At 45.5% G+C, this 16,066-nt stretch overlaps 1 protein-coding gene and 1 long non-coding RNA gene across 3 annotated transcripts; one reads left to right on the forward strand and one right to left on the reverse strand.

Annotated features, from left to right (window-relative positions):
• Positions 1–4,694: 4,694 nt before the first annotated feature.
• Positions 4,695–7,702, forward strand: LOC127330761 (uncharacterized). Its single transcript, XR_007869420.2, has 3 exons — positions 4,695–6,252; positions 6,994–7,136; positions 7,275–7,702. It is a non-coding gene; the product is annotated as an uncharacterized lncRNA (long non-coding RNA).
• Positions 7,703–11,815: 4,113 nt separating this feature from the next.
• LOC127336726 (myb family transcription factor RLI1-like) lies at positions 11,816–15,146 on the reverse strand. Of its 2 annotated transcripts, none has more exons than XM_051363565.2 (7): positions 14,518–14,809; positions 13,646–14,408; positions 13,470–13,546; positions 13,314–13,362; positions 12,639–12,690; positions 12,429–12,498; positions 11,816–12,328 (listed from the first exon to the last, which is right to left on the reverse strand). In XM_051363565.2, exons 2-7 carry the CDS (start codon positions 14,376–14,378, stop codon positions 12,068–12,070), a joined length of 1,242 nt encoding a protein of 413 aa, XP_051219525.1. In that variant the 5' UTR covers positions 14,379–14,408; positions 14,518–14,809; the 3' UTR covers positions 11,816–12,067. The 2 variants fall into 2 exon arrangements, with proteins under 2 accessions (XP_051219525.1, XP_051219524.1); XM_051363564.2 differs by lacking the exon at positions 14,518–14,809 and adding an exon at positions 14,839–15,146 and having other exon boundaries at positions 11,817–12,328.
• Between the last annotated feature and the right edge of the window lie 920 nt (positions 15,147–16,066).

Below are 16,066 nucleotides of genomic sequence, written 5' to 3' on the forward strand. Positions count from 1 at the left end.
GAAGGATGACTGAATTGGCCTGTCTCGCAGATTATCATGAGAGACCAAGGCGTGGCCCCATCTGGTCATTGAGCATTGGTTAGGCTAACAATCGTCGAAGTCAGATGAGGAAAAATTGGCTAAATCAGCATAAAGAACATCGGCAAAATCAGAGGAAATTTTTCATTGATAATAAGATTTCTTACAAAGAGAAGCCGATTGTTCAGCAAAAGGGACAGATTGCTGCTGCTAATCCTATACTAGTAGGTCCCTATTCTAAGGGTTGTTGCCGTCTTCACCGTCGCTGGGGTAGCTGCCCTCATTGCTGCTGTCGACGAATCCCTCGGTGCTGCTACTGTGACCTTCAGCGGAGGCTTCTTCTTCGTCATCATCATCGTCCTCATCTGACCAGGCCCAGCCACGGATGCGCTTTGGCGGCGGTTCGTCGGAGGAGGTGTCGTCCTCCTGTTCCTTCTTTGTGCCGGAGGAGATGTCTTCGTCTTCGTCATCCTCTGTTTCTTCTTTGGTGACAGAGGTGAATTTGCCCCGGAATGGAGGGTCGTCGTCGTTGCTCTCCGCCTCCAGTGCTCCGTCAATCAGGAACCGAAGGTCATCCTCCCCGTCAGTTAGGGGCATGGCCCCATCTGACCAGACGAGGTCCTCAGGCCGGCCCTCTGGCACGAAATCGAAGTCCCACTCCTGCTCATCCCAATGCTTGGGAGCGCGCCTGTTGTACGCTTCCATCTGGTTGTGCCCTGGGATCGACTCGCTTGAGGAAGAGGGTGGGAGAGAAATGGAAGAGGAGGAAGAGGACGACATGGCTATGGAGGGAGAGGGTTTTTTGGCTGACGGCTGGTTTGGAACTGGAGGATAAAGAGGTGGACTGTTCGATGCTGCAAATAAAGGGGGTAGAGTAAAGATTTATTGCTCGAGCAGTTTCCGAGGAGGTGGGGCCAAATTTGTCAAATCGTGCAGAGAAGTTGGGAAGGCAAGTCATCATGATGAAGAATACTGCGACGGTTCTGAGCTGCCACGACATGACCCTTCGAAGGAAAGACAGAGTGGTTTCGAAATTATCATTACCAAAACCAGGGGGGCATGTGTTATCACCAGATTTTGGCCAAATCAGGAGATGGGCCGTAAGGGAGATGGGCGTGGAAGAATACCCATAGAAGATCTCTGAAGCGGCCTTGCACGAGGAGTTTGGGCTAGATTGCCCGTGTATCTTAATATAGTAGATCGCATCTTAGATTAGAAGATAGAGTTTGACCCGTGCACGGTTAGGTGCACGCCTAAATTAGAAAGTCCCCTGGACTATAAATATGTATCTAGGGTTTATGGAATAAAAAACAACCAACGTTCAACCAACAAATCAATCTCGGCGCATCGCCAACTCCTTCGTCTCGAGGGTTTCTACCGGTAAGCAACATGCTGCCTAGATCGCATCTTGCGATCTAGGCAGCACAAGCTCCACGTTGTTCATGCGTTGCTCGTACTGAAGCCTTGTTGATGGCGAGCAGCGTAGTTATCATAGATGTGTTAGGGTTAGCATAGTTCTTCGCGTAACATGCTATCGTAGTGCAACCCTTGCATGTCTAGCCGCCCTCACACCTATCTCAGGTGTGGGGGCGGCACCGCTGATCGTTATTGAGTAGATCTGATCCGTTACGATTGCTCCTTGTTCTACAAGGATTAGTTTAATATCTGCAATAGTTAGGCCTTACAAAGGGGTGGAGGATCCAGCGGCACGTAGGGTGTCGTTCGCTGGCCCTAAACAGGATGTTCCGGGGATCAACCTTGTGTTGGTTTTTAGGCCTTGTTTAGGATCGGCTTACGATCACCGTGCGTGGCCGCGAGGCCCAACCGTGAGTAGGATGATCCGATTATGCGGTGAAAACCCTAAATCGTCGTAGATCTCATTAGCTTTATCTTGATCAAGCAGGACCACCATATATTCGTGCTCCTCGTACGAATCATGGGTGGATCGGCTCCCTGAGCCGATTCACAGGATAACCTGAGAGCCGATCGAGGCTCGTATTTAATGTTTACGTGTATGCCATGCAGGAAACTAAGCGAGGCATCTCCATCACCTTCCTGACCAGGTATAGGTCAGGTGGCACGCCCTTGCATCAGCATCGGACGTGTGACCAGAACGCTTTGCGGGCCGTCGCTCGGAGGGACCTCAGCCAGCCGCAGCTCTAGGTTGTTCCCGGCTCTACGGTGTTGCCCGTCGCTGCCCGCCGGTGGGTTTCTGACGACAACACATTCATATGATGATCATGGGACGACAGTAAGAATATCCTTGAGTACTTTAGAAGAACTAAGGATATATATATATATATATATTTGTATGAAGAAATGACAAACAAATCGCTGTAAGGTGTTACACCGATATTGGTTTTGTCACATATAAAATATAATTTCAATCTCAAATTAAACTAAGTATTGTTTAAAAGGTAGCACAATGAGCTAGAAGTTGTCTATGCTAGATTTAGAAGAGTTCTAAATATTGTGACGGATTCTACGAAAGAAGGCAGAGTATATCATTGTTTTGACAATGACAAAGGATGTTAAGTCAAGAGGTTCTTTGAGAACTTGGTGTAGTTCCGACGGAGTCAGAACTTTGAAGCTATATTGTGTATGATAATATTAGTAACATATTTCAGACCGCGGAATTAAGGTTCCACCAGAAGACCAAACATATTTAATGCCGACTCATTTGGAAATGAGTGATGCGTTGAGACGCAAATGAATTACAAAATACATACGTTTCTGAGCGTGTCAGATCCGTTGACTAAAAACCTCTCCCGTGAGCAATACATGATAAAGCACCATAAGGCCAAGGTGTTATATCTTTACAAATGTAAACTAGATTATTGACTCTAATGCAAGTGGGAGACTGAAGGAGATATGCCCTAGAGGAAATAATAAAGTGGTTATTATTTATATCTTTATGTTTATGATAAATGTTTATATATCATGCTATAATTGTATTAACCGAAACATTAGTACATGTGTGATATGTAGACAACAAGAAGTCCCTAGTATGCCTCTTAAACTAGCTTGTTGATTAATGGATGATTAGTTTCATAATCATGAACATTGGATGTTATTAATAACAAGGTTATATCATTATATGAATGATGTAATGGATACACCCAATTAAGCGTAGCATAAGATCTCGTCATTAAGTTATTTGCTATAAGCTTTCGATACATAGTTACCTAGTCCTTATGACCACGAGATCATGTAAATCACTTATACCGGAAAGGTACTTTGATTACACCAAACGCCACTGCGTAAATAGGTGGTTATAAAGGTGGGATTAAGTATCCGGAAAGTATGAGTTGAGGCATATGGATCAATAGTGGGATTTGTCCATCCCGATGACGGATAGATATACTCTGGGCCCTCTCGGTGGAATGTCGTCTAATGTCTTGCAAGCATATGAATGAGTTCATAAGAGACCACATACCACGGTACGAGTAAAGAGTACTTGTCAGGAGACGAGGTTGAACAAGGTATAGAGTGATACCGAAGATCAAACCTCGGACAAGTAAAATATCGCGTGACAAAGGGAATTGGTATTGTATGTGGATGGTTCATTCGATCACTAAAGTCATCGTTGAATATGTGGGAGCCATTATGGATCTCCAGATCCCGCTATTGGTTATTGGTTGGAGTGAGTACTCAACCATGTCCGCATAGTTCACGAACCGTAGGGTGACACACTTAAAGTTGGATGTTGAAATAGTAGTACTTGAATATGGAATGGAGTTCGAATATTTGTTCGGAGTCCCGGATGAGATCCCGGACATCACGAGGAGTTCCGGAATGGTCCGGAGAATAAGATTCATATATAGGATGTCATTTTATGTGAATTAAATTGACGCGGAAGGTTCTATGGAAGGTTCTAGAAGGTTCTAGAAAAGTCCGGAAGAAACCACCAAGGAAGGTGGAGTCCACATGGGACTCCACCTCCATGGCCGGCCAACCCTAGTGGGGGAGGAGTCCCAAGTGGACTCCCCCTTAGGGGGCCGACCACCCCCCCATATGGGAGGTAGAACTCCCACCTCTAGTGGGAGTCCTAGCTTGGCTAGGTTTCCCCTCCATATGGAAGGTTTTTGGTTCGGGTCTTATTCGAAGACTTAGAGACCAACTCTTGGGGTTCCACCTATATAATGAGGGCCAAGGGGAGGGGGCCGGCCACCCCAAGCACCACAAGGTGGCCGCACCACTAGATGGCCGGCGCCCCCCTCCCAAACCCTAGCCGCCCCCTCTCTCCTCTATAGTTCCCGCACGCTTAGCGAAGCTCCGCCGGATTTCTCCACCACCACCGACACCACGCCGTCGTGCTGTCGGATTCAAGAGGAGCTACTACTTCCGCTGCCCGCTGGAACGGGGAGGTGGACGTCGTCTTCATCAACAACCGAACGTGTGACCGAGTACGGAGGTGCTGCCCGTTCGTGGCGCCGGAACCGATCGTGATCAAGATCTTCTACGCGCTTTTGCAAGCGGCAAGTGAACGTCTACCGCAGCAACAAGAGCCTCCTCTTGTAGGCTTTGGAATCTCTTCAAGGGTGAGACTCGATACCCCCTCGTTGCTACCGTCTTCTAGATTGCATCTTGGCTTGGATTGCGTGTTCGCGGTAGGAAATTTTTTGTTTTCTATGCAACGTTATCTTACAGATTCTCTATGGCATGTTCCTCCTCAACACGCAGGAGATCCGTCCTCCACCTGCTGGCATCATCCTCCGCGATGCAGGATTAGGCTCTCGCCCAATCGCCTGAGAACTGCAGGTGCTCACTGATGGGATCTTCCCTGTAGGCTCGCATGAATGCCGGCTATGAAATCATTTATCTCCACTTCTCCAGGCCACAACTGCACGCCCGGTCAGGCTATGTGTAATTGTCCGAATTCTTGGATCTACATGCCGTTGCTGAATCCAGCTTTCTCGTCAGTATCGTTCTCCCCTTCAACATTGTCCTTGTTAACGTACAGAGGTGCAAGGGGCTCAGTGGGTTGGACATGGCATTGTGGCTTTGTCTGGTCGTGCACACCATTAACTTGGTGCGGGACATGATCCAATCAAACCAGATGCAGGCAGCAGGAATAATCCGGTGGATCTGGTCAGCCAGGATTTTCTTTGGAAATAACAAGTTTGATTCATTAGGATTCCTTTTAGCCTTCTGAACTTTTTTTGTCAGGTTATCTTGGAGGGCGGCTTCTCGGGGTCCGGTCCCTGCCCCTGTCTGCGCGCTGGACGGTGTCTCCTCCAGATTTCTCACTACCAGACTGCTAACTTCCTATGCACAACTGTTTTCTCTTCACATCTTGGCAAATTATTTTCTGAAGGTTATGTGATTAGATTGTTGGATCTGCCACCATAGCATTACTACCATCGCATACTGAAATGTCCTCAAGACACTCAACGTATACATGTCTGAATATATGCAGCGAGCAAGTATTCCACTCGTGTGGCTATAGTGTGTTGCATCAATCACCATAATGGATTCTTAGTTTAGAGGAAGATTGCATAAAACTGACAGAAGTAAACAACAGAGGAACATTTTCCATTGGATTTGCTTTCTGCACATGCTCACTTTCCGATACATTTGTTTTTCATAGGTACACTAAAGAGGTAGAGATTAATCCGCTGATTAGGTAGCAAGAGGACTGAAGATGTTGTGATCTGTTCTGGCATGGTGGCATATTTAGTTCTATACTTAAGAAATATGCGCTGTTCACCCCATTTTGCATGGCTCGGTCTATCCCATTTTCTTTGGTGTACAATTTATTTAGAGATGTAAGGAAATCACTCATTCACCAAGAAATCAGATCTATTTTATGCTATCAGGGGTAAGAACTTAACTATATCCTAAGTTCAGTAATATGCATATAATTGCTCTGTTAGTCACACACATATATAAAATTATTGTTTGTGATTTTAGGTAAGAAATTGATGTCTGGTTATCGCGTGCATATGTATACTGACTACACTTGCTGCCCACTGTGGATGAGCTTTGTCATCCTGTGCATGGCAGGTTAGAGCTCCATTGTGAATTATCCGCACGGAGAGGCCGGTGCATGCGTTGATGACCACAACCTTTGGAGGTGACGCGGGTGGTGGCCTCTGTGCTGGCAAGCTCCCGCAATGCTCTACAGAAGCCTTGATGTCGAGCTCCACGGGAAGACATTTTCCAGTGGTGTTTGTGATTGAGTTATTCCTCTATATACTTGGTGCAAAGGAGAAGTGGTACCAGTCACCTAAGGTGAGCCAACTAACCTTGACCATTTTTTAGTTTAGTTCTCAGTTATAGAGAAAAAATAGCTACCAACGTTGTGATGTTGCAAATAGTGTGTAGTTCAATTCTTACCCTTACTGTACTAATTGAGTCCATGTAATGTCTGATGAAGTCAGTCCTGTTCAGAGTGGATCGATGAATTGATTTAAGGGATCATTAACTGATGTTTCGTACTGATTTTTTCTTATGTTAAACCGACTCTGTGTTTGTGACAATGTAGCATGGCGATGGATGTGATAGCCTTGCACATGTCATTTGCTTGGACTTCCATGTTTATATTAAGTATTTTACTCACTAATCTACGAATGGTCAGTCACTTTTACTTTTCCACATATTTGATTGATGGAACAAGGGTTCAAAACATCCTTTCGACAGTTTCATAACTGCGGCACTAGAACTGAAATACAACCTACAGTAATGTCATTTTAAAGTACTGACTGGTAACACCACAAAGTATTCTTCCGTGTACCATGTTAGTGTACCAAATTTGGTTACAGTATGGTCGCCTCTTGTGTTCTTGGCACTCTCCCTGGGAAATCTGATTGACTGATCTATAAGGAAATTTAGGGGGTCTTAGGAGAGCCGATTGTACAATGATGTGAAGCCACAAATTACTACCATCGGCGAATACATTGGGTGGAAAATTACAATTGTCACATTTCTTCACTTTAGCTCTTAATTTCATGCCATCTATTGTCACCATGCAAGGATTACCTGTGTTTGAGAATGGGCTTCGAGGCGGATGGAGCTATGCGAATTGGGATTACCTCTAAATATTCATATTGGTTGGCATGTTCAAATGGAGCATGGTTTACCACGCCTAACAAGGTACATAGGAACATGAGACATAGGTAATTCGCGGTAACATTCACCAACTCATCCATTGTGCTTTTCGTCACGTTTATTTGACACCAAACATAATGTGTTTAAAAAATGAGTCTCCATCTCAATTTCGAAGGAAAAATAGATCCTGAGCTTATTTATTGCAGATTGACACATGACACTGGATATGGTGTGAAGACATTGATATTTTTACTTCCTTGGAATTGTTTGTAACCTGGGAGCTGGGAAGGCGACTGAAGGCGACAGGAGAATTGCTTGAAGAAATACGTGTATGCACCTGATTGAAACGTCTACGGTTTACCTTCCCTTTCACTTCTTGATTTATCTTGGATTTGTCAAAGTTTTTCTGTACAATCAAAACGTCTACGGTTTACCTTCCCTTTCACAAAGCCAAGATGAGTATTTTCTTTACCTCTTATAGTAACTTCTTGTACATTCTCCAGATTGGTCTTGTAGACAGTTTACATGTTTGAAAAACTTGCAGTGTTCTGGTATTGGAGTATCACGCTGGCAGTGTTCTCTTGATGGTTGGACTAGATTACTTCTTAGAAAAACTTGCATGTGACCACAAATCTCTTGATGATGCTATATTGTTGCCAGTAATGTTAAGTTTGTGGATTGCTGACCGCAAATCGACAAGAACCAAACATAGCTTATTGTGAACATATGATTTTTTTCATTATTTTGTCATGCGCAAAATGTGCACCTACCGTCAGTTTATGGCATGTATAATTTGTCAATTTTATATTGTAATGCCAAATTTATGCATGCTTGAGAAACAAGGTTGAGCGGTTTAAAGTTGCACCATCACAATCTAGCCAAACATCTTAAAAACCACCTATCAATACCAACATCACTGAAAGAAGCGTGTATATCTTCCTAGAGTTTGAATTAATCAGTGGCTTTACAAAGACGTATGCATACACCAACTAATTAAAACTTCTACCAATCATACTTCAAGTGAAGTTGAATCTTAATTATTTTGGAAATATGATGTGACTAAGTTTTTACACACATGCGTATGTATGTGCATTATGTTAATATGAGAGGCCGTACCCGCAAAAAAAAGACCGTAGCAACGCACGGACATTCAACTAGTCTCTATAGTGATTCTCTTGCAAATCCTTATATTGTCATCAAACACCAAAAAAGGGGAGATTGAAAGAACATCTCTCACATTATGTTTTGTGTGTTTGATGTCAATATATGTGATACACTAATGTTTGTTTAAGTGGTACAGGGATTACATAGATTCATATTTATATGTGTTGGATTTGGTCGGTCTGTCAAAAGTTAACAGCAAAAAGATGGCCAGGCCGGATAATCCGGGCCGGATATTGTTGAAATATCCGGCCCCCTGTTTTTTGGATAAGTCTTCGAGGGAAAAGCAGCGCAGTATAGGGGCCGGACATTTGCCCGGATATTGTCCCGGTATTGTACCAGGGCCGGAATATCCGGGCCGGATATTTTGGAAATATCCGGCCCCCTCGATTTTGGCTAAGGACTGGAAGAAAAGCAAGTCTGCCATAGGGCCGGACATTTGGCCGGATAAAGTCACGGTTTTGTCCCGAAGGCCGGATTATCCGGGGGGGGGGGGGGGGGATTAACCGGCCCTTACTTAGGCCGGAATATCCGCCCCCCCGGAAGCTGCAACGGCTCAATTTTGAGGGGAGGTATAAATACCCCCCTTCTTCTACCTTGGTTGCTTGCTCAATTATTACACAAGAAATCTGCCAAGCCACCTCCATTAGAGCCACCTCAAGAAACTCAAGATTTGCAAGATCTCCTTCCTCCCCCAACCAAAGCTCTTGATCTTTGGAGATTCGAAGGAGAAGACACCGATCTACATCCTCACCGAAGCGTTCTTCATTTCCCCCTCTCTTGTTTGAGGGATCTCATGCTAGTGTTCATTTTTGGTTCCCTAGTTGATTTGTGTTGATGTATTGTTGTTGATTGTTGTGTTGTAACAGATTTGGGAGCCTCCAATTTGGTTGTGGATGTGTGCCCCAAGAACCTTGTAAAGGCCCGGTTTCCGCCTCGAGGAAATCCCTTAGTGGAAGTGGGCTAGGCCTTCGTGGCGTTGCTCACCGGAGATCTGAGTGAAGCCTTCATGGCTGTTGGTTTGGCTTTCGTAGCAACCACACTCCTCCAAACGTAGACGTACCTTCTTGCAAAGGAAGGGAACTACGGGAATCATCTCCGTTTCATCGCGTGCTCCACTCTCGGTTACCTCTATCCTATTTTATCTCTATTTTGCTTAGATATATCTTGCTTAGTTGTTAGCCTTGTCATATAGGTAAATTCACTTAGTTGCATATCTAGAGAATTTACCTTTTGTGTCAAGCCTAAATTGAAAAAGAACTAAAAATTGGTTAGCACCTATTCACCCCCCCCCCCCCTCTAGGTGCGGCATACGATCCTTTCAGCCTATATAATTTATGTTTCTATAACCGGTTCCACCTCAAAACTAAGTTTAAAGAAATCCATTTGGATAAAAACATCCATTATCTCCGGTATGAGAGTATAATCTAAGCATCCAATCCGTAACCTCAACTCCTTATTCTTCCTAGTGTGTACCATGTACACTTCCTTTGTCTTGCCAAAGAGAGTGCCCACCGTCCGCAAAGACAAGAAGTCAGTCCTCACATCAGCTGGTATCCCTCTCACCCGCAGCCAAACCTCAGGCAACATATACAAAGGATCCTCTAAGGCCGACCAATCCTCAAAAATAAGATCAGAGGCTCTGTCCAGAAGTGGGTAAGTGCGGAAAGTCGTCATCCTATGAGCTTCAGACTTATTAGGGAATTTGACCCTAAAAACATTATTTTAAAAGTTATAAATCTCCAATTGAAAATTCTCCACAGGTACAATTCTCCTCAAACCCAATTTCTGGAATGGACATAGGGTCACCTTCAACAGTCACCTTCACCAACTTCACATTGTCAACCTTTGGCTTGTATGTACCCCATGTGGGCAACTCAAAGAACATGAGTTGTTCGATCGCATACCCATACATGGTGACGGATGGTTTATGAGCCTGAAGAAGAGGACATGCACTAGAAATATGATTAGGTGACTCAAATTGTCACATACTGCATGTATCAATTTGGTGCCCTGGTTGCTTGCACCAAAAACATGGATTCTTGTCAGCCTTTTTAGCCTTCTTAGCAGGATTTCGAGCATCAGGTTTTGGCAACGTCACGGAGTCCAACTGCATGGGTTGAGTCTGCTGCGAACCGGTGACCAAAGTTTGAGACTGATGTACCGCAGGAGCATCAGATTGTGCTGCCGCCGATACCGCAGCACCCAAAGCCGAAGGTGGAACCCTTCAGCCCCTCCTCTATGTGTTGCTGCATCCAATGCCGCAACCACCCCCTGCACAGCTTATTTAAGCAAATCAGTGTTTATTCCAGCCAAGCTTGCACCCTTTTGAATCACTGGATCATTGTTTCCTCCTCCACTGTTTCGATACTGATTAAAATTGGATTGACCACCAGTGTACTCATACCGATTATTGGCATTGAAATTGTTGTTCCCATAATTCCTAGGACGGTATTGCTGATTACCTCCATTGTGATCATAATTGTTGAAATTCGTACCTCTATTGAACTGTCCAAAATCAGACCCGAAATCCGCAGTGAAGTGCTACCCCTGACCATGGTCCCGATCATCAGTCGTGCCGCTAGATTGCCCAACCACGAAGTTCCCCTGACGACGAGAATTGAATCCTCCACCTCGACTAGAGTTAAACCCCGACGGGCCATTGAAACCATTGCCGGGGCCGTTGAACCCTGCGCCACGGCCAGGGCCATTGTGGCCACCACGGTCACCGTGACCCCTGCTAGGGACGTTTCCCCAAGCAGGACTGAAGCCCCCTCCACCATTGCTCATCGCTAGATCAGCACCTTCTCCGCCGCCCACACGATCACCGGCGCCACGAGCCACTCATGCCCACCAAAACCCTAGCTTACGACGCCAAGCACGCCCAGCAGCGATGTCAGCGTCTATAGGTATTTTTTGGGGCAACGATCGAAGAGATTGTGCCTTAGAAGATGGCTAGTGAGATCTGTTCAGGCATACCAAATTATTGGCCAGAACACAATGTGTCCATTTAGGCTACCATACAAAATCCCGGCAAGCCAAAATCTTCAGGCATGTGGATCTCTTTCATCAAGCTCCTTATGAAATGGCCGGTCTTTGAACTTGGAGAAGTGGAGCATAATTTTTCTCCCCAAAACCGAGAGATAGTTTATTTCTTGCAATCAATATTCGCCCTTTAAATGTTCAAGAAAGGTCTTCCAAAAATAATGGGATAAAAAGAGTCACATGGCATATCCATAAGAACAAGATCAATGGGGTACTAACAAAGGCATTTGATCTGTATACACACCTTTGTCATATTGTAATGATTATGGACATTTGTCTGAGATATTGTTTTTGTGCTAGCTGCATATTGTGTTGTTGCATTTTTTTGTTCATGTCGTATATGTTGCACTGATAACGATTTTGTTGCGTTCAATGGGTCATGTTGTGTGTTCCAATTTCCAAATATTGCAGCATTTATACGCTGCTTTAGCAGGTCAAGAGATTTTTTTTGGAAATGATGTTGCATTCATACGTAAAAATGTTGTGTTTTGAAGATTCGATGTTGCATTGCTTGGATATCTAGACCTCACACTTAAGTGAGATCCGGCTTTGTTTTTTGGGCAAACTGAAATTCTTACAATTCTGATGGAGAAATAGCAAATGAGAATTGGTCGTGAACGTGTGGGTCATGCGAGGCAGCGTCCGATTCGACAAAGAAATCGTGGACGGCTCCAGTTTTCTCATGGCACGCAACGATTGCCATACATCGTGAACTACCGCAAAGTAGCAAACCATTTGTCAAAAACGAAGGCTGGACTAGAGGGATGGTAGTGGCAGAGGAGGCTTCACTGGGCTAGAATTCGTCGTCGTAGCTGCCGCCCTTAGCGACGGACAACAGCTGCACTTGGTCCTCGTCATCGTCGTCGATGACGATGTCGACGAATACGGGGTCGTCTTGCTCCACGGTCGCTGACGGGAAGGGGAGGACGCCGATGGGGCCGTCTGTCGACGGCGAGCAGCTGGCCACGTTCCTGCTGGCCTTGAGCTGGTCTTCGAACATCTGCTGCAGCCTTTTCCCCTGCTCCTCGATCCTCACCTGCAGTTTCCGCTGTATCTGCAGAGAACAAGCATGTTACACAATCGATCGACCACTCGAGTCCAGAACGGCATCGCCGTGTATGGGTATCAGAGTCCAATTTTGGCATAGATGGTACCTCGAGCTGCTCGTGGAGCCGGCGCTGCACGTCGAGCTGGACGCGGAGTGCTTCCGTGATGGGCATCGCACTGAAAGTTAAAAGGGAAATCGCCACTAATTAGTACTCGTTCCAGTTTATGTTATGCATGACACATCATGATCGAGCACATGCTATGCGTTCCGTGTAAGACATACGGAGCAAAAAAAAAAAAGGTGATTAGAAAGGTACGTATTCCGTTCCGGATCCTGCATCGAGTCGCCCCTCTTCTCGTCCTGTTTCCCTGCGATTCGACAACACGGGTGAGCACATGTGTCGCTGCCCGGTAGGATGCATGGACAGAATGGCAAAATTGGAATTCAGGAATTCGAATCAAGGCTAATTGCTGAAGCATATATAGCTACTCCTAAGTTTTTCGAGTACCAGTTAATCAACAAACAGTTTTGATTAGTGGCGGATCTAGGTTGATAATACTGGGGGTGCCACAATTTGTATGAACATCACAAATTTAATACATTGACTCAAATTTTGCAAAAGATTAAATTACAGATTGTAGTGTAATTACCATCACAACTTCAACAAATAGAGATAAATTATGCAAATACCTAGTGTATTATATAATTGGTGTAGACTATTTTACACCCATGTTACCTCCACTAGATACGCCTCGATCTGGTTTTGATATTCCTTCTCTCTCCAAAAAAAAGTTATGACAATCCTAAGTTATCCAAGGCTTTCTAACAGAATTTTAACTTGTACAACTTTCTAGAAAAAGGATGCAAGTTGTACTTAACAAACTTTTAGACAGACCCTTCATAAAGTTAGATGTTTCCATGTATCCAAATGAAAAAAAATTCAGTAGATGTTCTTTTTTTTGCGGGTAATTCAGTAGATGTTCGGTAGTACCTTCGGACAATGAAGATGGTGGTGGCATGCACTTGGCCGTACGATATTTCTGTCGGCAAAGAGTTAGACGATTAAGTTAACTTTGGTCGAGTAAAGAGCTAATGGTAACAGCAAGAAGAAATGTTCTGGAACTGTAGGCATAGGTACAGTCCACACCTGAAGATGGCTCTTGATGTGGTAGATTGTCAGGCCATCAGAGTTCATCAGCTTCAGGATCCCCTTTGGCGTCGCCTCTGCACGGACGCCATGGCAAGTACAGTGAGATCTCGAGCATAGCGACTTGAAGAACGAAATGTTTCGGAACAAAGCTATAGTAGTAGAACGCTACTCACTGTCTGCGCCGCCGAGCTGGTTCACGCACTCCACGAACCGCTCGTGCAGGTCCTGCGTCCACCGGATACGCGTCTTGCTCGGCGGTGGCGTGGCTGGCCGCGCCACGCTGCCGTTGAAGCTCCTGGCGGACAGCTGGTGATCCATCTGGCTCTGCACGCTGCTGCTGGGCGCCTCCCGGTCCCGGGTCGCGCTCGCCGGGAACGGCACGTGATGATTGTGCGCTCGCTCTTGCTGGTGCTGCGGCGGCGCCACGGGCAATGGGAGCTCGGCGGCGTCCCGCCGCTGCGGCCGGACGTAGTACGTCCTCACGGAGGACGACTGGTCCGCCGCACGGAGCATCAACGGCGGGTCAAGCGACCGGTAGAGCTCTCTGTCCGCGGACGACCGGAACGGCGTCGTCGTCGGCGGGAACATCCCGGCAGGAGCGCAGTCGAACTGCGCCATGCCGAGCAGGTTCTCAGCGGCGTAGAAAGCCGCCGTGCTGGAGCCGACGCAGCTCTGCGCGAACGCCGGCCTCGTTGCGGCCGCCGGCCCAGGGTACTCTTCCCGCGGCCAGCCGGCACTTCCCTGCTGCTGGTGCTGATGATGAGCCGCATAACTCCCGAACCCCTCGTAGAACGGCGACGAGAGCCCGGTGAAGGACGCGAGAGGCTGCGGCGCCGGCGAGGGGTCGCGCAGGGGCATCATCCCGCTGCAGTGGTGGTCGTGCAGCTTAATCTTCTTGGTGTTCATCTATATATTGCTTCTCCGAGTGTAAATTTACTGAACAAAGAACCAGAAATATCACCATTAACTCAACGATTAATTTCATAAGGAGCTTAAGAGCTCAAGAATATTGCACGGCATATATCGAACATTACGCGAGATCGACCTGAAAACCGTAAGATTTCTTTGCAAAAACGAGTTCAAGACGAGATTTGGAGGAGGGGAGAAGGTTTAGCACGGCGGCGACGCTTAAATAGCGCGCCGCAAGTGCGAAGCTCGATCGGAATCGATGCACCACCGGCCTAGATTCCCAGAGGCGTGGCACGCAACACCATGGGAATAATTCGCCGATGGGCACACCCAAAACCTCCGGAATCGCCAACACGTACCAGCCGTCGCCGGGGACGATCGAGCAGCAGCCGGAGAAAGGAAGCAAGCAAGCAGATTCAAGGCAATGCAAGTTGGAAGAAGGGAATAGTTTCCTTACCCGTATGGTCAGAGCAGCAGCAGCTACTTGCAATTGGAAAAATAATTATTCACATCATCACAGGCCATGGAAACTTCCTTCAAGTTCACAACAGTATATCTTTCTCTCTGTCTCTATATATACATGTGCGTCCAAGTTCACACTGTATCTGGAGGGAGGATTGGAATCTGCAGGAGGATTGGGAAGGAAGAATGGGTGCAGAGGGTCCTCTTCCTGATCATCCCAAATGGAATATGATCAGCTTCTCTCAGTGGAGGGGTTCCTCATGGGAACAACTGACAAGAATATAAAGATGCAAAAAGATAGATACTCCCTCTGATTCATATTAATTGACTTCAATATGGATGTATCTAAAACTAAAATATGTCTAGATACATCCATATTTGAGTCAATTAATATGAACTGGAGGGAGTATATAAATTGCACCTAATCAAGCATGTCAGACAAGGGAGTAGGGGACAAGTGGCAACTTTGGAGCTTTCGCCCATTAGCTCATTCTTCTTGCTGGGGTTGCTAGCTTGGCCCTTATGGTCTCCACCTCACTTTCTAGCTCATATACATCTCTAATTCTATATGTTGAATCCTTCTGTGTTGCTTGTCGTTTGATATCCCAACAAGGAATGAATGGACAGCCTAGATTATGAAACTTTTCTTGGATGTGATGTCTATCTGCGTACCTATCCGAGACAAGCATGTAAATTACGAGAGCCATGATGGAAACGACAATATTATCGAAAGATAATACAGTATAAGTTAATTACTACAAATACACAATAACAGAAATAAATTGATCTTGTTTTGGTTGACACGGTAAGATTGATTGATTCTTGTTTTGTTTCATTTATTCCAACCATCGTCGGAGAAGACACCTATTTTGTTTCATGTTTGGTTCAGTAGCACTTTTTTTTAAAGAGTAAATTGCAAAAGACCGCCATAATTGGGGCAAAGTCATAAAAAACCCCACCAAAATACTCCCTTCGTCTAAAAATATGTGTCTCATTTTGTCTAGATACAGATTATTAGAGATACATCCATATCTAGATAAAGTTAAGACACCTATTTTTAAACGGATGGAGTACATGTTTTCTGGTGGGTTTTTTCTTGATAACTTTGCCTCGGTTGTGGTGGTTTTGTGCAATTTCCTCGGAAAAAAAGACAGACATGGTTACCAGTACGTAAGATGAGCTACAATTTATTGATAAAAAAAATAAGTTTACCACCGTAGATA

This window comes from Lolium perenne, chromosome 2 (genome assembly GCF_019359855.2).
Source record: "Lolium perenne isolate Kyuss_39 chromosome 2, Kyuss_2.0, whole genome shotgun sequence".
NCBI classification, from domain to species: domain Eukaryota; kingdom Viridiplantae; phylum Streptophyta; class Magnoliopsida; order Poales; family Poaceae; genus Lolium; species Lolium perenne.

Excerpts from the sequence above, each read along its gene's own strand:
- LOC127336726 (XM_051363565.2), bottom strand. The coding sequence starts at position 14,378 with ATGAACACCAAGAAGATTAAGCTGCACGACCACCACTGCAGCGGGATG. Across the intron at positions 13,547-13,645 it reads CCAGCTCGGCGGCGCAGACA|AGGCGACGCCAAAGGGGATC; the intron begins GTGAGTAGCGTT and ends GCGTCCGTGCAG. Across the intron at positions 12,499-12,638 it reads CAGGATCCGGAACGGAATAC|TGCGATGCCCATCACGGAAG; the intron begins GTACCTTTCTAA and ends TTTAACTTTCAG.